This window comes from Sander vitreus, chromosome 14 (assembly GCF_031162955.1).
Source record: "Sander vitreus isolate 19-12246 chromosome 14, sanVit1, whole genome shotgun sequence".
Classification (NCBI taxonomy): domain Eukaryota; kingdom Metazoa; phylum Chordata; class Actinopteri; order Perciformes; family Percidae; genus Sander; species Sander vitreus.
In genome coordinates this window covers 21,729,725-21,751,571 of record NC_135868.1, presented here as the reverse complement: position 1 = coordinate 21,751,571, position 21,847 = coordinate 21,729,725, and the positions used below count along the sequence as shown (strand labels likewise).

Genomic DNA, 21,847 nt, shown 5'->3' with positions numbered 1-21,847 from the left:
AAGTGCTGTTCCATTACAATCTAACTTAGCCTAGTGCTAAATATTAAGTAGCTGCATGCTAACGCAAATAGCTGTAATCTTGGCAGCCAATGCTGGTCATTTCTCCCCAATTTTGGGTCACTTTACTGCTGGGACATGTCCGGTTGTGTAGAATTTGGCTTAGAAGCCTTTATTGGTGATTTTTCACGGTACAAAGTCCTGCTATATACTCTTTTTTTTTGCTGAGCACAGATTCTAGGAAACACTATTGCCAATCAGAGCAGACTGGGATTTTTCGGGAGTGGGTCTTAAAGAGACAGGTGCTCCTACAGAGCATCTCATACAGAGGGTGAATACAGGTGCAGCAGCCATAGGCAGTATGAGAAAAATAAAGTTTTTTTTTTTTTTTTTTTTTAAACATTAAAGCATGTAAACATGTTCTGGTACAAACACAAAATACTAAGTATTATCCTGAAAATGCTATATAAAAGTTGCCCTTTAAGAAAATGTCTGTGTATTTGTACTTGCAGGTTACTTTTTAAACACCTTTCAAAAGATGTTTTGAGGTGATTTACTGTTAGATTTTTCAGTATGGTTTTGAACCAAAATGTATTTAGTTTCTCTGGGTTAAAATAATAATTTTCCATAGCAGGTTTCTTCACAGATCAATCCCACTAACCTGAGCCCCTGTACACTGCTGCTGGAAAAATAAAATCCCAGAGGAAACGGTCTGATCTCATCTCTAAAAATAAGCTCACATCTTTTCCTACTTACTTCAGAATGAGTTTTATAGTTGTGTTATGTTGTATATCGAGTTTCAAGTCATGCAAGCCATGGCATTGCGAACATATTCTGCAGTACATGTGAAATGCATTTTTCTTACATGTAACAGACAAGGTTTAGAGTAAGATGGAAACTGTTGAGGAATGGCATTTGAACATGGCCATTGCAGATGATCTGAGCATCTCACAGTCAGTGAAAAGTGGTTAAGTTCTTTGAGAGAACAGGCTTTCACAGTTCTCAGAGCAGCCCTGGTTTTTCTGGCACCACAGTGTGACATTACATGGCCCTTGTCCCTTCCCCCCACTTGGCTCTGCACGCAGGCAGGGAGTGCTGCACGGAGTGATTTTACTGGCTAGTTGAGCTCGTGCCCTCTCCCCCAGTTCCCAGTACCTCAGAGGGAGGGAGGAAAGGGGGCTGATCCTAATGCTGCCTGCCCACCGTGCCAGGATCACAGCCATCATGCATTTAAGGTTGTTTTCCTCACGATTTCAGTATTCTGCTCCTGTTAAGCTAGAGTGTGTTGTGATTCTTTCATACTCATTATAGATAGCCTGTAACTAGCAGATTATAATGTGAATGTGCATTAGTATGATACTACTCTAGAACAAATGTCTAATGTCCCTGTCCTTTTGTGCGGCATGAAATTATTGTACTTGAGTACACTTTCCACCATGTATTAACACTCGTTGTAAGCAGAGATGCATTTCTCAAATAACTGAAATTAGTACTTTTTAGTACTTGGCTTGCTGGTGCACTAGCAGTGTTGGTCTATATTTGTATATATGACTGCAACAAACAATTATTTTCATTGTTGATTTATCTGTTAGACTATATGTTTAGTCTATAAAATGTCAGAAAATGGTGTAAATGCCCACCAAAATTTCCTACGGCCCAAGGTGACCTCCTCAAATTGCTTTGAACCAACACAAAAACCCAAAGATATAAAATGTACAATGACAATGTTTCGGCTTTATTTGTATGATTTGTCAATGGAAATAAGCAAAAACAAACAAAACAACAACAACAATCCTTAACGTCTTTGGTTTATGAAGAAACCTTTTCAAACTCACACACCCACACCCCGACATATGTAAATGTATAAGTGTAAATGTATTAAGGAGCATAATGGGCAAAGAGGAAGAATGGGAAACATCCGGTGCATTAATGAAATCCAATAACTCACTTCCCCCAATGTGGCCGAGCCCTGCTGCTCAGAGCTTCATAGCTGGTGATGGCATGTTTGTTCCAGCCCCTCCTCAACAGCAAAACATCCAGCGGTACACATCAAGTTTACTTTCACTTTGTGTGGACCTGTTTTCCTGTGCATTTTGCACGCACATCAACATGTGCTTTTGCTTGGATATTTTGTTAGAGCATGTGACTTGCTACTCTGCAAGTCTGTAGATGTTTACTATTTCACATATATTTTTAAGTTTTTTACATTCTGAGTCACATGCACACTGGAAGTTTCTGGTGTATTCTTGCATGTGTGAGTGTATCTGGCGCATCTGTGAAATTCCTGGTCTGTTCTAGTACCACATGTGTAACGAAGCAGCTGTATTCGTAGCTTGCAAAGAATTAGGCTTGTATGTTAAGCATTCTTGTTTCTCATAGCTTGAATAAAAATGAGTTATGAATTACTTAAAGCTTGTTAAAGATGGGTTTTAGAGAGGCAGATAAAGACAGAAGCAAGCAGAAAGGGAACAGCATCCTTCCATGAAGACCTCTGGGAAAAGCCAGTATCCTGTGTAAGTCAATAATATTGACTGGCATTCCAAAAGGTTGGTGTGTTATGTAGTCTACAACCTTTGTCTTGTAAGAGTGAGTGTGTTTCACCTCAAGGACCGTTGATGCTGTTGATGGCACATACAGTAAGCAGCAGGTAGCATTTTAGAAATCTGAAGCCTGTTGCAGCTGTTTGTCAAAGGATCTTTTTCCCTAAATTAGCCGAAGCAGAAGTTTTGTTATTTTCAATAGCAGGCATTTTGCCATGTTTCCACATACACAAATGGTGTCTATACACAAGAGATAATACAACCATGAGGTTATCGATTTCTCAGTTGTCCATATAAAATCTAATTGGTAGTGAACTGAGATTTCTTTAACTGATCAGTCGTTTTATTTAATGTTTTGTATGTCATGTATGCTTTTAAAATAATGTGTTGTTCCTACACACAGCTGCACAACATGTTGCTGTTGTGTGTAATAATACTGATTAGCATTTCCTATCAGCACTGGCCAAAACTTGGGGCAATTTAATTTATATAGCCCAGTATCACAAATTAGCCTCAAGAAACTTTTCAATCTGTAAAGGCCCTGACACACCAAGCCGACGATGGCCTGTGGAGTCGCCTCTCGTCGGCCCTTTGTCTGGCCAAAAATTAGCACTGGAACACACCGCACAGACTACAGCCGATGGCCAAGTACCACGTACGTTTTGTGCATGCGTGCAAGGAAATAACTCCCTATACCAGCAGGCGGCGGTAATGTAGTCATCATTCAACAAGAGAAACCAGATACCTTTGCTACGATACCCACAACAAACAGCGTTTGCTCTAGCAGCGGCAGAACCGAACAGAGCCTATGGTCCCTCTGCTTCACTCCCCGCCGGGAAGACAGAAGGCTAACCAGATTGTGCCTCTCCCGGGCTGGCATCCGTTCTCTCGGCAAAGGAGTCTCCCTGCAGTGGGAGCGGAGTGTCCGAGCGGCTGGCTGCTGGCTTGTTAGCTTGCTAATTTCACCCATCCAACACGCCTTCATCATACACTGGTTACAGAACATTTGCCAAACTAAATTGTCACTCATCTGGCGATAGCATTGTGCTTTCCTATGATGTGACAAGAGCATGTGAATTAAACATTAAGTTGTTACATTTAACTAATTTAGAGGCTGGCTGTAAGTTGGCTTGCTTGCTAGGGGGGGTAAATGTTTAGCGGTGCAGAGGGCGCAGAGAGAGAGCGCGAGAGATCTATTACGGTCTTTATATTAAATATCACGGTATAGGATATTAGGTTATTAACGTTTATTTTTTTTAATGTGTAACGTTAGGTATGTAGAGATCTTTTAAAAGACATGTTATTGTTGGAATAAATATGCCTAAACTAGTATCTTGTAGTAGGCTACGTTTGCCATCTTATGGACATAATGTGCAAAAATAGTTATTACAATGGTTCGAACCTGTGTGTTTTTAGAAGGAACATTCAAACGTAATTTTGACCAGTTTTGACAGCTCTGTGTATTGGATTGATCAGATAGATGAAAAATGAAAGGAGCCTTGGGTGTGCCTGTTAAAATCATTTGTTTGTTTTCCTCACTCTTTTAAGCTGAACAGCCAATCAGATGAATTGGCTGTTCAGCCAACGGCAACCACTGAATCGGCGTCGGAGGCCCCAAAAACAGGCCGACGAAGGCCGACACACCGCACAACTAGGACCTACCGTCGGCTTGGTATGTCGGGGCCTTAAAGCATACGACACCCTCTGTCTTCAGAGCCTTGGTTTGGAAAAGGAAAAACTGCACAAAAAAAACTTTTTAATGCAAGGAAGGAACCCATAGGAAGAGAATTGGAACCCTCCTCCATGACTGACAGATGTGCAATATATTTTGTGATGGAGATGATTTTGAGCGCCTTTAAAGCCCACCTTGTATAAAAGCCAGAGCAACATGGTTATTGGCGAAATCAGATAGGGACGCTTCATTTAATATCAAAACATTTGGTTTCAGCCATGTTTAACGTAAACCAATCATATTCAGACTTTGCTGAATAATTAAATGTATCAGTAAGGCTCATTAGAGCATGATCTGATATCTATAATGCCAAATTTGAGTCTTTTTGGGGCTGCAGCTTTCAGTAATAGGTCAGTCTGTAGAGCTACCAGTAGATGCTGTATTAATTGGAACAAGATACCTTTTAATGATTTAGTAGGACATTGTGTTGGCCTGCACACTGGTGGGCGAATACAAGTTTGATTACCATAGATATTTAGTTTTGTAAGACTGTAAGTTTTCTCCTGCTGTTCTCCTGAATATTAGGTGCTAGGCCTATAAACATCACAAGTAAGCAAGTCAGTGTTTTCATAACAAGATCTACTTTCTTATCACCATGAAAATGTATATTTCATTTAACCACTCATCATGTAATTGTCAATATTTGAACAGCTTCATTTGATGATCTGAGTGCTGCAGATCGGTCCTGTAGATACGATGGGTCTATTGTTCACCAGAATCCATTCTATCCTTGCACCATCAATCTGCCTGTCCCTCAGCCCCAACTGCCTGAGCCCTGTGTCCATCATTATCTATCTCCACATTCCTCCTCCACTCAACTGCATTCCTTGCTTTTGTGTGTCCCGTCCCCTTTGAATTTAGGAGATGTCGATGGGGGTGGGATAGGACAGGGGGGAAGAGGATTGAGTGACAGTGTTGCAGAGACTGTAGTAGAGGACAAGGCTCAGCAGAACGAGGGACAGCAAGAAAAGGACAGGAAGAGTTTAAGGAGAAGGCCGAAAGGAGGAGGAAGTAAAAAAAGGGGGAGGTGTGTGTGTTTCTCATTAGATTATGCCGCTCCCTGGGGGGAACAGCCATAATTGATGGCTTGATTGCAGACCCCTCCCTATCCACTCAGGTCTCCTGCTATTGGAGGCCATTGATGTGGTGTCTCTTTGGGATATGATGGCTAGTGCATATTTAATTAGCCTTCCATTCCAAACAGTCAGCATTCAGAGAAGGTGTTTGAAGCAAAGCTTAGGTTTTAACACAGATTAAATTACATTTTTCCTTCTTATCCCAATCATGTCAACCATGATTAGTGCTGATTTTACTTTATCAGTTATGCATACTATATACCAAGCATCTCTGCTAAAATAAAAGTGGTATATGGCATACATAGGCGTGTATATTTCAATCTAAGAAAATAAGGAAATGAGGCATATATAATTCATCTTAATTAAGAAAATAGTAAAGTTCAAAGGCAAAACTACAAACTTCCAAACAGAAATCTCAACAAGCATGAGACTGTTGCCAATACAGTAATGAATGGTTTGAAAAATATGACATCCCTTTACGGCCCTCTTCCACAGATGTTAAAAGATTGTTCAGAATGAGTATTGATCTAGTTTTTGTGGCCTTTAGTCCCTTTGTACTTCTTCTGGCTCTGTGTTTTGGTAGAGACAAACTCACTGGGGTCTCAAGGCCTATATGAGTACCTAGTAATGCATGCATTTGGATGACATGTTTATCATTCATGGTCTTTTTATAAACTGAGCATTATCACATTGCCACAAGTCAAAATCATAACAGTAATTGTTGGGGGTCTAGCAGTACAGAGAAGGGGACGTGGCGTGCACAGGAGTGAGCAAGGCAATGCATTGTGGTGTTAAGGGCACGGAGCTACGGTAGAGAGGGAGTGACAGGCTGGGAATCAAAAGAAGGATGGGAAATACTGTTTTAAAATGAAATAAAAATGGATAGCTGTCCCAGAGTCATCTTAAACTTTGTATATTAACGTAATAATAAAAACAGCTATTAATAAAAACGTAATAGCTGTAGTGACCGCACCGTTTGGTGTAGTTAGCAAGGCTGTTAGCATGGTTAGTAAGTCGTCTAAAAGATAAGATAAGATAGACTTTATTAATCCCACACTGGGGAAATTCCGGTGCTACAGCAGCTCAAAAGAAGAAAAAAACAGAATACCACAAATACACATTAAGTAGACATAGGTGAAAAATACATTAAGTATAAGAAATAGAAAAAGAATAGAATTGGTTATAGAATAAGTTATAATAATAACAGCAATAAATCAAACATATTTACACAGTAATAAACCTTCTATAAACAGACTGATATACACAGATATACAGATGAGTAAGGTGTGGATGAATAGAAATGAAATATTGCACAGTTGGAGGTGACACAGAAGATATACATTAACTATAAGAAATGGCAAAAAAAATAGAATAATAGTATTAAATCAAACATATTTACACAATACACCTTATGCATACACAAAGTAACGTTATATTGTAGCTCAAAACCTTTTTTGAGTGTCTCTGAGCGATTTATAAGAGTATTTATTTAAAATGATTGGTCAGTAAGGTTTATTCAACATCTCAAATTAGTAAGTTTGTCTATTTGTGAGTATAGCTTTGATAAGGCAAGGCAAATGTATTTATATAGCACATTTCATACCCAAAGGCAAACCAAATGGCTCATATGCAGTATCAGTCATATATGAAGTCCAATGGGATTTGTGGTCTGAACCTGTTTTTTGTTTGTTGTACGGCCATGACGGCAGGTGCTGATTCAGTTCGTACTATTTGGAACACAAAACTGATTTGTCTATCTCCCCGTTTTCCCAGGTGTTTCTGTTCTTCTGTGAATCCTGCTCGGTGCCTATCTGTAGGGAGTGCAGTGTTGGCCGTCATATGGGCCACACCTTTATTTATCTACAAGATGCTGTACAGGACTGCAGGGCCATCACCATCCAGCTGCTGGCAGATGCCCAGCAGGGACGTCAGGCTGTGCAGGTGAGACAGGAACCCAGACAGACACATTCTCGGGGGATAAAAAGGAAATATCAGTGATTTTTTTGTTTGCTTGTTCTACCCCTTTAGAGCTGGAACTAAAGCAGCAGTAGTCAGGCAAACGTAAAACCTGCATAAACCTGCCGTGTATAATTACGACTTTATGACATTTCATAAACAGCTGATTGAGCGGCGGAGCGCTGATGTTGCGCAATGTTAATCATGCGGCACCCGAGTGCATTTGACCGGCATAAAATTGGCATATGTCAGACTGACCGGCAGGTCGCCGGACATGGCCGATCACGTGAAAATCGGCCAATTCCGGACACCGGCCGGTCAGTCGGTGCATCCCTAAAAATACTTATTCATGTATTTTGTCTTTAAGACAACATGGCCAGATTATAATTGCATTAAAGGGAAATGGTATTCTATAACTCCACTGGATTCAAATAGGTCAACCTGATGTAAGTCCCTATACAATGCCAAGAGCTCTTCTGCATGATTCTTCAAGGTCTGACAAAAAGCCAATCCTTTATGGAGGTCAAACCACACCAGTCCTCACACACTCATCCATCTCCTAGAGAGACCAAGCAGAAGCTGAGAGCAGCTGTGTCTTTCTGGCGTCCCTCAGCACAGAGAAGACCAGCTTGTGTTTGAGAGTGACCAGACCTGGGCTGCAGGGAAGCCTGAGGTTATAGGTGTCCAGCTGGCCCTGAAAGAGAGGGGGGGAGGGGCGGCCTGAAGGTCAAAGGGGAGGAGGAGCCGAGAGGGGGATGGGGGAGGGTAGATGAGGTATTTAAAGGATTTCAGAGAATGGACAACTCCCCTTCTCTTTTAAAGAAGTGGAATACATTTCCCTCCCCCTATTCACTCACCCATCCACTCACTCCCTCCCTCCGCATTTTACTCTCACTCCCACACAAACACGCACACTGCCTGTCTTCAATTATGTAATTATAGATTGGGTGGCAGCTTCATAGACCCCCCTTAGATTTTGTTTTATACAGTGACACATGCACAAGTGAAGACTGGATGAGAGGTTTCACTAAGTGTTTAATAACTGCCTAAACAGTCTAGTTGTGACTTTTTGCCCATGTACAAAAGCACCATATGAGTTGCATGTATGGTAATACTTTTAAATTGTGCAGAAATAACTGCTTAGTCATTTGACAAATGAAAAACTAATTTTAACAATTTTTGTAAGCAATTAGTTAAATTCAGTAATTTATCAAATAATGTATGGCTCTAAAGCATGCTGGATCTGTGAGGTTGTGATTAGGCACAGAAGTACTCTGAGCCAAATATGAATGCTAGCATGCTGATGTGTAGCAGGAAATGTTTACCAATCTCACCATCTTAGTTTAGCATGTTGCTGCTAACATTTGCTAATTAGCACAAAACACGAAGTATGTGCTGGACATTAGCCCTGATTTTCCACTTCCAGATATCTAGTAGGCTAAATATCTGGACCGGATCTGTCTGAGAGCTACAGCCAATGAGCGCACAAGTGTGTGGGTGGGTGTGCTACACCTGTGTCTTTCGAACAAAACGTAGTTTGGAGACCAGACAGCATCTGGGATTCCTCCTGGTAAAAGATCTTGTAGTGTTCGGCCCCCTTTTGCCGGTCGGTCATGTAGTGTGAAAACCACAATGACTTCCTGACTCCCAATTACAAGACAGCAAGTTGTGTAGTGTGAACAGTACAGCTATCTGACGACTTTGTAAGTGTGAACTTCGCTTAATGGGCCTAGAAGGTGGGGCAGTGTTTTGACCATGAAAAACTAGCTGTTCCACTGAGGTGATGTGACACGCTGGCATGTACTCTCCTTAGCAGAGCTTGACGTGTGTGTGTGTGTGTGACTAATGGATGGGTACTTCTGTCACTCTGGGTGTTCAAGTTCCAAGATATCACAACACGGCCACGTGTAGCAAAGTTTAAAACTAATACCAGGTACCACAGCAGCACACTTATTCTCGAACACTGAAAGGCAAATCACCAACGCCAATAATGTGTAAAGCACCGGGATCTATGCCGCTGAGTCATTAGAAGCACGCCTACCATCTGGCAATACCTTGCAGTGTTTGGTGTGTGTTTGTCCATTTTGTCCCAGGTCACCATGGGAGTAAATGCTGACGCCAGATAATATGTAAACACTCACACCACACTCGCTCCTGTCCCCTGATGTAGGAAATTTCCGCCCACTCCACACCCATTATCTTCGCTGACCTCCGACCCTGGGCTTGTGACCTGCTGGTTGGCCAGAGTCCCTTCCCTGTGATTGGTCAGTTTGATTCTCTTTGTGTTCCCAAGCTCTTCTGGGAATTTTGAGGGAAAAAACGAAAGTGAGAAAATGGAGACACACCTAGCTTTTTCCCACATTGTTGTCACTTTTTGGTGATTTTGTCGTTGCTTTAGTCTTCCAATGTTTTTGGTGCTTTTTCTATGATGGATAAGGAACTCTTTTGCTGACTTTTTAGGGCTTTATGTGGACCAAACAGTAAGTGAGAAAGCTATATGAGACATGCAATAATACAGTCAAAATATTTGACTTTTTCTCTTAAAAAAAGCATGTCAATAAACTTTACATGTCTGGCCCTGGATGTGATTCTCTTTTTCCAGTGTGGCCCGTAGTGAAGTGGAGTTTGACACCATTGACTTAGACCATACCCCGGTTACTGCTCTGCATGTAAACGCACTGACAGAGACTGAGGAAGATAAGGAGACCGAGGACAGAAAATGAGGTGTGAAAAAGAGAACCTGAGCAGGAGTGAGGGAAATCAATGATAATAGAGAATTTTGTATGAAAACAAAGAGACAACTGGAGAAAGTTGGCTTTATATTTCACCCTGCCTCCTTCCTCACAATGTATTGATAACACTCCCCTGATTCTTCCAGGATTCCCTCCCTGCTGTTCCTTCTCTGGGGGCCTGGTTTATTTTACCTTTTAGCTGCCCACCTCAAATGGCCAGGCGAAAGAGAAAAGGGCCCTGCTGCCAAGCTTTGTTCTTGCAGGGCTGCACTGGGGGGTGGGCGGTATGTGTCTCAAGACAGGGGTTGCAGATCATGACCTGTAGAGGTTTAGGTGACCTTTGATCCCTGCGGCTGATATCACAAAGGAGGCCTTATGCCACCTCCTCATTTGTCCCTGTGAGGTCCGGTTCACCCTGTGACCTCCCAGAAAACGTCAGAGGAAAAGCCAGATAAAACACTACGGGGGAAGGGAGGGAGACAAAGAGAGAAATGGGAATTTAGCCTGGATTGTGGGTTTTAAAAGCTTAAACCTTAAGTCTATGCCTGTATTTATCTAGGTAATGAAGAAACGTAATGTCCTCATGTCACTGTACAGAAGCCCTGATCATATAATTCCATTTTGTGTAGTGAGAGGCACTGCGTAAAGAGCGATTCATGTTCAGTACATACATTGGGCTGGGTAAAATGTTTGAAAATATTTAATATGATGTTTGAGTTTTGATACCAAAACAATGCTGCTCAGTTTTAAATGACAAATAGTGCCTAAATAAAATAAATGGCAAGATTAAAATTTAGATTCAAATGATATTGAAAAATTAAGATAATTAAAATAAAGATTTAAAAAGTCAACTTTCAATACTTTTCAATTCTAAGGACACTTAGAATGTTCAATATTGCACTATGAGGGGGAAACCGTTTCAGATGTACTGCATGTATTATTCGTATTTATGATGCTGACTTTGAATATCAGGACTGAGTAGGATTTCAGCCCAGCAGGAAGTTGCGTCATTTTGTGCTGTGTGAAGTGACTTCCTATTCCCTTTCAGCCTCTAAAGGAGCCGCCAAACATGGGAAAGGAAAAGATCACAAACACACACAAAAACTGAGCAGGTGTTTGTGCAGTCACTTGCCAGGAAGATGTCACATACAGTGTCCTCTCTTTTAATGTTTCCTAGTCCTCTGCATCCTGTTTCTGGGGCTCATCTGTATCCCATTTGAGTAATAAAACAGACCAGGCGGTGGTGTGTTTTGAGCATTTAGACATTCCTGTCCGGTCCTTTTGTCACATTGCAGAGTGAGAGATAAGCATGTATCTTTGCTTGACCCCACATCTAGTGTATTTTTTTTTTTTTTCCTGTCCCACTCTTTGGTCCATTATCATTGGAAGTGATCATTCATAAAATTTGGGAAAAAAATCTCTTGTGGTTCAGTTAATTGTCAAATAAGGCTGACACAGTGTTATGGCACATCAGTGAGATAACAGGGCTGTTTTTCTCTCTCTTCCCCCCCCCCCCCCCCAAGCTAAGCATGGAGAAGGTCCAGGCCATGGCAGAGCAGGTGGAGATCAAAGCCAAGGTGGTGCAGACGGAAGTGAAGGCCCTTGTGCTCAAACACAAGAAAGCACTGGAGGAGAGGGAGTGTGAACTACTGTGGAAGGTGAGCTGCTACCTTCGTGTTCATTAGCATCAAATCAAGTCCTAGACTGGGAGGTGCTATTGTGGCATGCTCATTGCAGGCGTGTTGTGATTATTACAATGACCGTGTTAAATGCATTACCACCTGTAACAGACACATTAAAAAAGCAAACAAATACCTTTGCTTTGTTTAAATACAACATACAATAACAATACATGCTGTGACTATTCAAATCACGACATGTAAATAGGAAAATGTTGGTGTTATTTTGTCACTTATTGGGAGCAGTAGGCTAGTTGGAGCCGGTTATCTCCAGGATCTGTGCTAAGCTAGGCTAGCGGTGGGGGCGTCAGACAGAGTTACAACACGCACGGAGATGAGAAGGGTATGTATGGACTTATCTAACTCTGGGGGTTACGGTGAACAAGCTCAAGTCCCAATGAGTCGGCGTGTTCCTTTAAGACCTCCTATTAAATGAAGAATCCCCAGGTGTAGTTCCTTAAATGAGTTTGCAATCGCCTCAGATAGTCTGGTAAGAACTGCAGAAGAAAAAGATGTCCTCAAATGGTGCTTTATTAACTATGACACACATAATGCAAGCCACTCACTAGTAGACTGATGTGTGGTTTCATATTGCATTAGTTTAAACCCAAAACTGTATCTTTAGATTCCCTCATGGTACACAGAGCAAAGCCATTGTCAGCAGGGGGAATAAGGATGTATGCCTTTTAACGGAGCATTTAGTGTGTTCTCTAGACTGGTTTAAGCTAAACAAAACCAAGATCCAGTTTTTAACTTGGCAGTTTAGCCTGCATTCTGTGCTTCAGGAACCCTCTGCAAGGGCCTCCTAGGTTTAAGGTTACCCAGCAAACGAGTGGGGTTTTGAGTAAAGAAAGAACCTTCATCCCTGACGCCCCTCACCCCTCTGCTAAGCCGAATCCCTAACCCTTTGGTAATAAATTAATTACCACATAAAAAGGAGCCTGTACATGCATGCCATTGTACCAGTCAGGTCTCTAACACACACGTATACAAGCACACAAAATGTGCATCATATCAATTATAACTGGAACCAGATAGTAAAATGTGTATTTGTGCATTTATGTACATGTGCAAATGTGTTTCTTTGGGCCTGACGAAACCTAGCCAATGATTTACCTTAACACCCACCAGTCTACCAAACTCTTATGTCTCTGAGCAGGCTCAGTGACATTGTAAAAAGTGACCTGTGTCTTACTCCCTCAGATCTTACAGCTCGTGTGTGTGTGTGTATGTGTGCAGGTCAAAGTGTCACAAAGAAGGTTTTATCTTACCAGTGTTCCTGCTTTATTCCTTTTTACACCACTACAGGACTCTCTCTTTATCCCTGACCTGATAAAGCCATTACAGGCAACCATAGCCAGTGTAATCTTTTAGAGCCCTTGTTCAATATTAACGCTTTGGTCATTTCAACCCAGTACTGCATGCTGCACTCTTCTTTACCTGCCAGCTCAGATGCAGAAAGCTTACAAGTTGAGCTGTAAAACTCCCAAATCATGCAAGGTATAGGAAATTACTCAGCTAGTACTGTGACTCAGTGTGATGGTCACTAGTGTAGACAGTGGTGTTAGGAAAACAGAAACTGAATCTGGGAAGGCTCTCCCCAGTGACTCAGCACTGTGGCATTAAACTAGAGAGATTCATGACTGTGAGATGACAGCAAAAGCACTATAATGTGACTCATGGGTAAAACGTTTGACTTAAAAGAGTGAGTCTGGGTGTGTCTTGCATATGTTAGATTGTGAGGTTGTAACTTAGTTGTTACATGAAAGAACATGGGTGTCTCCCCCTCTCCGTGTCTCTGGGTTTTGCTCTGTAACTCTGTGAAATGCATACCAATTCTAGCAATGAGTGTTTTCAACTGAGGAACTAAAACTAGGTGTCTGTCCATTAGAAAGCCTGACTTTGAGTCTTTGTCCTCAGTTACTATAAAGTATAACTTGAGTCTCACATATGCAAATTGAAGTGCCACTTATTCCAAGGATTAACAAAAGACCCCTCTCTTTTGGATCCTTTGTTTCTTTCAGAGTTCCTCCCTACTATCAAGTCATTCTAACCATAGAGGCAGTCAGGCTATTGTGTTATTCTCTTTTTGTTGTTATTCTCTTTTTGTTAGGTGACAGTAAGTAAGAGCCCAATCCATGCCTCTCAGGTTCTACCACCCTCTTTAATGCTTTATTCTCACTGACTGTACTGTAACTTTATCTGGCTTCTCACGGTAACAGAAATGTGTTGGGGCTAAGTGACGGTCACATTTCCTTTTCACAATTAGCTGAATAAGTCACCCCAGTAATACTTTAGTACCCATTTTTTTTGTTTTATCAGCCCAAGACCCCAGTATCTCTTTGAATAGTATTCTTTGTACTATGGAGTGTTGCACATTGTTTTCTTTCTTCTTCTTCTTCTTCTTCTTCTTCTTCTTCTTCTTCTTCTTGCAACAGTTGATTTAAAATAGGTTACAAAATGTTATCTGTGATGCAAAGTTGACTAACAGCAGCTCTCTAGCTTTTATAAAATATGCATAAATGATGCCCTTCCATTTAAGGAATATTGCATTACAATCAAAATATGTAAAATGTCTTAATCTATAGTAACAGTAATACATTTTGTAGGGTTGAATTTCTGCTCAAAGAAAGCCACAACAAGAGCAAACACATCAATGGTGTGTTGTTCAGTTGTATAACAAACTCCCCAATAATCAGTCAACAGCCTTTCCAACAAAGATTATATACATATTTTTTTATTTTTATAGAACTTTATGACTTATCAATTATTTACATTTTGTCAATCGCCCCCACAATTTGAATTTACCCCTGGAATCAATCATGCACTGCTATTTCACAACTAAATTCCTTTCTGAGACTGTTTTATGCGAGAAATTAACTGTGTACAGTTTGAATATGGGCGGTTTTACAAAAATTGATTTGCTCTGATATGTTGTCGGACTTGGAAGCTCCAGTCTTCTCAGGTGACAGCCAGCTGGCGGTGGCCGGGATTGCTTCTTACCGGCGGCCAGTAATACTCATACTCATAGCAGCCGCTGTCAGCTGGAAGTGGTTTCAGACCCTCCCACCAGCTGTTGGGCCACGCCTCCTCATTTAAATTGACACCTGTCACTTCTAAATGAAAAGCTTAATGTTAAATCGAAATCTAAAAGGTGAATCTTAAAATGTCAAACGTAAAACATAAAATTCAAAAGATAAAATGTCAAATTGAAAATTATAAAGGGGAAAGGCTAAAATAAAATAATTTTCTTTTTTTCTATTTGAGATTTTAATTTAAGTATTTCCATTTAAGCTTTTACATTTCACATTTAATTATGGCATTATTGTTCTTAGTAGTGTAGTAAAATAATACTGTTTTTAATTTGATCTTGCTTCGTTTTCTCTTTGGACTTTCAATTTGAATTATGAATAAATATTCCCTCCATAAACCTTAGTGTCTGTGTTTTGGCTGCCTGCATTACCTGTGCTTCGGACTCTGTCATCTGCTTTCTATGCTGTTTTAACAATAAAAAAATAAAAAACAACTTTTGGTGATGTTTAACATTCTGTACTCTGGTTGTGTTTCCTTTTTAGGTGGAGAAAATCCGTCAGGTGAAGGCTAAGTCTTTGTACCTGCAGGTGGAGAAACTGCACCAGAGTCTGACCAAGTTGGACAGCACCATCGCGGCCGTCAGCCAGGTGCTGGATGAGGGCCGCCACCTTGACGTGCTGCTGGCCAGAGAGCGTATGCTCACCCAGATCCATGAACTCAAGGCTTTGAGGAGCCTGCTGCAGGCGCAAGAGGATGACCGCTTCATGTTCACTCCTCCAGACCAGGTAGGTACTGGGACCCTGTAGATCATAGATCATTAACAAGTGGTCAGCGCCTAAAGTTTGGATAGGTTTTAACATTATGAAAGCATTTCTATGTTTACTGAGCCTGAGGTGCTATGGCTGGGTAACTTTGGGTGTCAGTAAATGTATTCTTCTTCTTCTTCTAAGTAAACCTTTAAAACACCGATGTATTTCATCATGGTTCCCACAGGCTCTGTACATAGCTATCCAGTCAATGGGCCTTATCAGCAGTGGAGCCTTTGCCCTAGTCACCAAAGCCCATGGTGAGGGTCTGAAAAGTGCTCTACGTGGCAAGCCTGCATCCTTCACTGTGATTGGATACGACCATGATGGCGAGCCACGTCTTTCCGGCGGGGACACGGTGTCTGCAATAGTCATGTCAGTCCCAGACGGTAACCTGTCTGCAGCGGAGGTAACGGACCACCAGAATGGCTCCTACACCGTCAGCTACCTGCCTAAAACTGAGGGGGAGCACCTTGTGTCGGTGTTGGTGTGTAACCAGCACATCCAGGGCAGCCCCTTCAAGGTGATCGTGAAGTCAGGGAGGAGCTATGGCTCCCTGGGCTCCCAGGTTTCTTCCTTCGGGTGCGAGGGGGAGGGAGATGGTCAGCTGTGTCGTCCCTGGGGCATCAGCGTGGACAAGGAGGGATACGTGGTGGTGGCCGATCGCAGTAACAACCGCATACAGGTAGAGCACAATCTTCCATGTTTTTCTCTCCGCATTCACACTGTCACAAGTATGTTGAGTTTTTTTTTTCTTTATACCTGGCCAGTTTCACACATCATTTTTATTTGTGGCACTTAAGGAAATGATGATAAAATGAAGCCAATGAATGTGGATAAAGCAACTCTAAAGAGAGCGCATTTGTTTTGTATCTAGGGCTCTGAAAGCAACTCTGGCCCCTTCTTTTTTTTTCTGTATTCTACCCTCAATTTTAGTCTGTCTAAACTAAACATCACATCTGAACTTAAATTGCATTTAGAGTGGTTATATGTAATTTATCATCATTCACTACAACAGCTATGCTAACTTTACTGTTGTTTATTGTGCTGAAATGTTTAGATAGCAGAGTCTGCTTAGCAAACTTTGTTCATTACACACCACACACCATTGTCACTAAAAGTTTTAGTGATTAAACGCTGAAAATAGGATAACTAAATATAGGACTGTATTTAGTTGAACAAATGGCCTAAATGTTGAGGAAGGCCCTAAAAACTTACCGTACACTCTTACAAGCTTGAGTGGTTCTCAGATGTATATTGCTTTGCTAGGAGAAGACATTAGCTGGATGTACATTGGAGTGCTTCCAGAAAGCCAGAGGAGAGTCTACAGTCTGTAAAACCTACACAAAAACACAGCTATGTTTGACCATTACTATAACATGCAGGTTAATGTGAGAGCTTTACAGGAGAGTTGGTACATAACTGCTGGAACATTGAAGTGGAATCAATAAGCAATGTATTTGGTGCTGCCCTCTGCAGATATTCAAGCCTTGCGGTGCCTTCCACCATAAGTTTGGCTCTCTGGGTTCTCGGCCTGGTCAGTTTGATCGTCCAGCGGGGGTCGCATGTGACAGTCAGAGACGAATCATTGTGGCTGATAAAGACAATCACCGTGTGCAGGTATGAACACCAATACATTCCTACTTACTACTTTTGTATAATTGCTGTAATTCTGTTGTATTCACATGTGAATCGAAAAGTCCAAAAGCCACAGGAAAAACGTAAAGATATAGTTTAAGTTTTTAAAAAAAGCATGTTAGCTTCTGAAAACTTGTAAACCCATATGCACGTATGTAAACACATAGCTCCTCATGCTTATTCTCTCTACTACAGATGTAAACATGTTGGGCCCTAAGACATTTGCTTTGTCTGACAGGTGTTTACTTTTGAGGGCCAGTTCCTGCTGAAGTTTGGGGAAAAGGGTACTAAGAATGGGCAATTTAACTATCCCTGGGATGTGGCTGTCAACTCTGAGGGTAAGATCCTGGTCTCAGACACTAGGAACCACCGTGTGCAGCTCTTCGCCCCTGACGGCTCTTTCCTCAACAAGTATGGCTTTGAAGGGGCCCTGTGGAAACACTTTGACTCTCCCAGAGGAGTGGCCTTTAATCACGAAGACCACCTGGTGGTGACCGACTTCAACAACCACAGGCTCCTTGTCATCCGACCGGACTGCCAGTCAGCTCGCTTTCTGGGCTCTGAGGGCACCGGGAACGGGCAGTTTCTGCGGCCCCAGGGCGTCGCTGTGGACCAGGAGAACCGAATCATCGTGGCCGACTCCCGCAACCACCGAGTCCAAGTGTTTGAGCCCAATGGAAACTTCTTATGCAAATTTGGCACACAGGGGAGTAGCTTTGGACACATGGATCGCCCCTCCGGTGTGGCTGTGACGCCTGAAGGAGTCATTGTGGTGGTTGACTTTGGAAATAATCGCATCCTCAAGTTCTAACAAAGTTTATCTTTGCATCCTCTCTCTCTCTGTTTGCCCTTTTGCAGTTTTCTTGATGAAGGAAATGGAGGCGAGAGAATGAATCAACAGACACAACAGGAGGCAAGCTCAGAGGATTGAGAGCATGCTGAAGTAAAGGGAAATTAAAACTATAGCTCTTTCTTTCAGTTACATTGCTATATTCCCAATGAGATATCTGTAGTATGTATGACAAAGGGGACCTCTACAAATTGATAATCAGTAGAACAAGCCATATTTTCCTTCCTCTGTCTCAGCTGCTCTGAATTCTCTCTGTGAGCTCTCCTTAATATCCATCTCAGGGATTTTTTCACTTTTCTTGAAATCTTGTACCCTCTGCTCCATACCTACCTCATTTAGCTCTTTATGAATGTACTCATAGTCACTGAGCAGAGGTTTTAGTCCGTGAAGTTTTACAAAGCAGAAAAGCCTACCTCTATACTTTGTTATTTAAGAGAATAGACTATTCAGTTGATATTTGCACAGGATTAAATGAATTCTTGCTGTGCATTTTGAAATATGAGTTAAAGTGAACCTCCTGAATGTTGTTGCTGAGACAATACTCAGACCGCTGTAGAGGCTGCGTGATTTATTCTCATTAGAGGGCTTTGCTCGGAGAGGAAACTAGGGTACAGTAGTGTCCTTTTTCATGTTTTTAGGCTAGTTGGTTTTTCCCTTATGCATGGACCCATGTCTCTTTGGGGCTCTGTGAAGTTTGTAGTGTCATGATAGCCTCAGCAGAGTGTGCGAAGCGATGCCAAAATAGCTAGAATCAAAATAAGTTCAGATCACGTTAGGACTGATTTAAAATTGTCAGTACTTTTCAGGCTCTATTCCTCTAGCTTTACTGGCTAATGCTAATTTGATTAATTTATTGACAACTATTAAGTTTAGGAAATCATCTCCATAATGATCCCTGGAATAAGTTATAACTAAGTTGCCCTGTGAGAAAAATAATCCAAAGTGTTTGATCATGCTTACACCCCCCGCCCCCAATCTGCTCTCATGAAACTGGATGAACTCAGGTCTTTGATCAAATAAGAGAACCTGTTTCGTTACTATCCAGTCAGTTGCGTGAACAACTAAGATGCAAAGACAAGTATGCAAGGAGAGAAACGTCTCCTCTAAAAGGGAGGACCCACCAAAGGATTTTGGTGATGAATTTTCCGAGATCTAGAGCGATCTTAGCGCAGAGATTTAATCATTTAATTGAATGACACCTTTTTGATGAGACATGCTGTGTGACAAAAGCCTCACGAGTAGACACCTAATATGGCTGTCCAGAGGACGTTGATGACATCAAATAAAGGCCTAACATTATAATCCTTTGGATTTAGATTGTGGTTGAAAGCCACCCCCGTTGGCTCCTGGGGCCAGGGATTTAGTCCAATGAGAGGGCGAGATCACAAAGCCCTGCCCTATTTATTGATCCTCGGAGTGGAGGGGACATCTCCAGATTGAGAGCTAGTAGACCGATTCCTCTAAAGATGGAGGTCTGTAGACCAACTACTGGAGACAACCAAAGTTAGAATTTCTGCACAATGGCCAACTGTAGATTTGGCGATTTAAACAAACCTGGGGGGAAAAAAAATCCCTTTTTAAAAAACATTTTCTTAAATAAGTCTAATGTCGATAAAACCCATGGAGTTGAGTTCATAGCACTGTCCATGTTAGGCTTAGATGAATAAAGAGTGCATTGGTCACAGTTTATTGTGTACTTCCACATCCTGCTACGACCTGTTGCTGTGTGAGGCAGGTTTTGAAAGATCCTTTTCGTCTGTCTGAAGAGATGTTCGTGTAGAGAACCGAAGATACCCGCACCAAAGAGAACCCCATTGTCCCCCTTGCATTGATCGCCTCAGCCCATCAAACGATGCCCCAGATTTTATCATTACTAGACAGCCCATTGGCTTAAAGTTACATCCTAGATTAGCTTTTGTATCCCAATCTAATTACCATAGAAACTAATAGCTACTAACTCTTTGTGGTGAAAGCATTGTGGGGTTTAGAATCCCCTTGCCCTTTTTCAATCTGTGTTCGAGCACTAGACAATTATGGTTCGGTTAGTCCTTAGCCTAGCAACGAATCTTGGGACCTATAAAAAGATTCACCGACTGGCTATCGCCTCTGAGGAGAGGGCCCGTCTGCACATGATCAGGATCTACATCGTCATATCTCAGATATCCTGCACCGTTTTACCTCCTTTCTTGTTTACCTCAATTCCTGAATACCTCAAGTATGTCACTCATAACTACTGTGCATTTAACCATTCAAATACCTCAACTTGTTACACATTCTGAATACCTCATTTTTACTTTTTATTTAAGCATACCTCATTAGATATTTATGCATTACAAATATACCTCATTCTTTGCATCCTCCTGTTACAGTACAGTAATTGTCCCTCAGCTCTAATGTGTATTATGGTTATCGCTCCATCTTGTATCCCTGAGCAGCTTTTGGTTTGTTGAATCTACTGTAAAATGCCTGGTAAAACTGCATTTTATCATCAAGAAACCAAATATTTTCAGATGAAAGCATTGTGCCAAAATGATCTGTGAGAGTTCTGTGCCAAACAGGGCTGGCATTGGGACCACGCTGTTGTAGACGACAAATGTCACTGGACCATTATATCATAGATACAAATGTTAACCCAGAGCACCCGAGGATAAATTCTCTCTGATTGGATGCACTTAAGAGGGCTGAGCCCACCTTATCTTTACCTCATAATGATGATAAACATGCAACAGGTAGTTTGCTACTGTATGCAAAGGGTGAGGGAATGGGGATGTGGCCTCTTTTAAAGAGTTAAGATCTTCACAAATCCGCCTTTTAACGCCCAAGAATTACCTCCCTAATTTCTGCACAATTTACCAATATTTTCGTGTGGATTTTACGAAGGTTGACAGTTGTGGAGGACCTTGAGTCTGAACTCAACCATTCTGTGGCAAAACAAACGCATCAGAGGATTACGCCTAATGCGTGTCAACAGCCTGGTTCATTATTTGAGTGGAGCGATTGGCACATTGATGGCGAGCCAGTTTGATTCCACAGACCCAGCTGCTTTGAACTCAACACCTGGTTCTTTGCTTCTTTTTTTTTGCTTTTCAGTATTACTTGTGAAATGTTCATTCATGTTGCATCCATTTTTGTTTTAATTTAAACTGCAGAATTATATCTTTATGATCCTTAGGTCTTCACTCTTAAAGAGGAAACATGTATTTTAAACTTTTTTTTTTTTTTTTTTAATTAGTTTTTCATTTTGTTGCATGCTTTAAAAAGTCCTTGTATTATATTGACATCTCTCAGATAGGTGTTGAAAAACTCAGATGGGGTGGGTAGCTGACTATTGGGATGGTTTTACCAAAATATATACCCAAAGATGTGTGTGTTAGGATTGCGTTGGATGGGATTAACCATTTTGACCTTTGCGATTGTATTTCCTGTTCTCAAGAGGCTCTGCAGAGCACAACCTGTTCAGCCAGCCACGCCTTGATTCCTAAAAACAATAGAGGCAGAGTTGTTAGATAAATGCTGGCGCGCCCCCGACCATTAGTGCTTCATTTACTTTAACTCCCTCAAGTATGCATAATATGGGTAGATGTATTGTTCTTTTCACACTTACGTTCTGTAACTTTAGGACGCGAAGCTGTAAAAGCTTCCTCCTGAGGATAGATTTACCTTCCCAACAATGATGAATCTATAAGGCGGCCATTTTGCGTTTGACCTAGTAGTGGGAGCTCTCCCGCTGTCATGTGAGAAGCAGCTAGGTTTCTCCTGGACAAACCAGCAATTGGCTTCCCTCCTTGTCTTTGTTCTAAGAATCCAT

The 21,847-nt window shown here is 41.5% G+C and overlaps 1 protein-coding gene across 1 annotated transcript in view; it reads left to right on the top strand.

Annotated features, from left to right (window-relative positions):
- The window catches only part of trim71 (tripartite motif containing 71, E3 ubiquitin protein ligase), a 33,989-nt gene extending 13,842 nt beyond the window's left edge, over positions 1 to 20,147 (top strand). Inside the window, exons 2-7 of the mRNA XM_078268532.1 lie at positions 7,119 to 7,286; positions 11,557 to 11,691; positions 15,288 to 15,530; positions 15,739 to 16,236; positions 17,031 to 17,171; positions 17,428 to 20,147. Coding sequence (XP_078124658.1) covers positions 7,119 to 7,286; positions 11,557 to 11,691; positions 15,288 to 15,530; positions 15,739 to 16,236; positions 17,031 to 17,171; positions 17,428 to 18,000 — 1,758 coding nt within the window. The 3' untranslated portion in view covers positions 18,001 to 20,147. The remainder of the gene's footprint in view (positions 1 to 7,118; positions 7,287 to 11,556; positions 11,692 to 15,287; positions 15,531 to 15,738; positions 16,237 to 17,030; positions 17,172 to 17,427) is intronic.
- Positions 20,148 to 21,847: the final 1,700 nt, after the last annotated feature.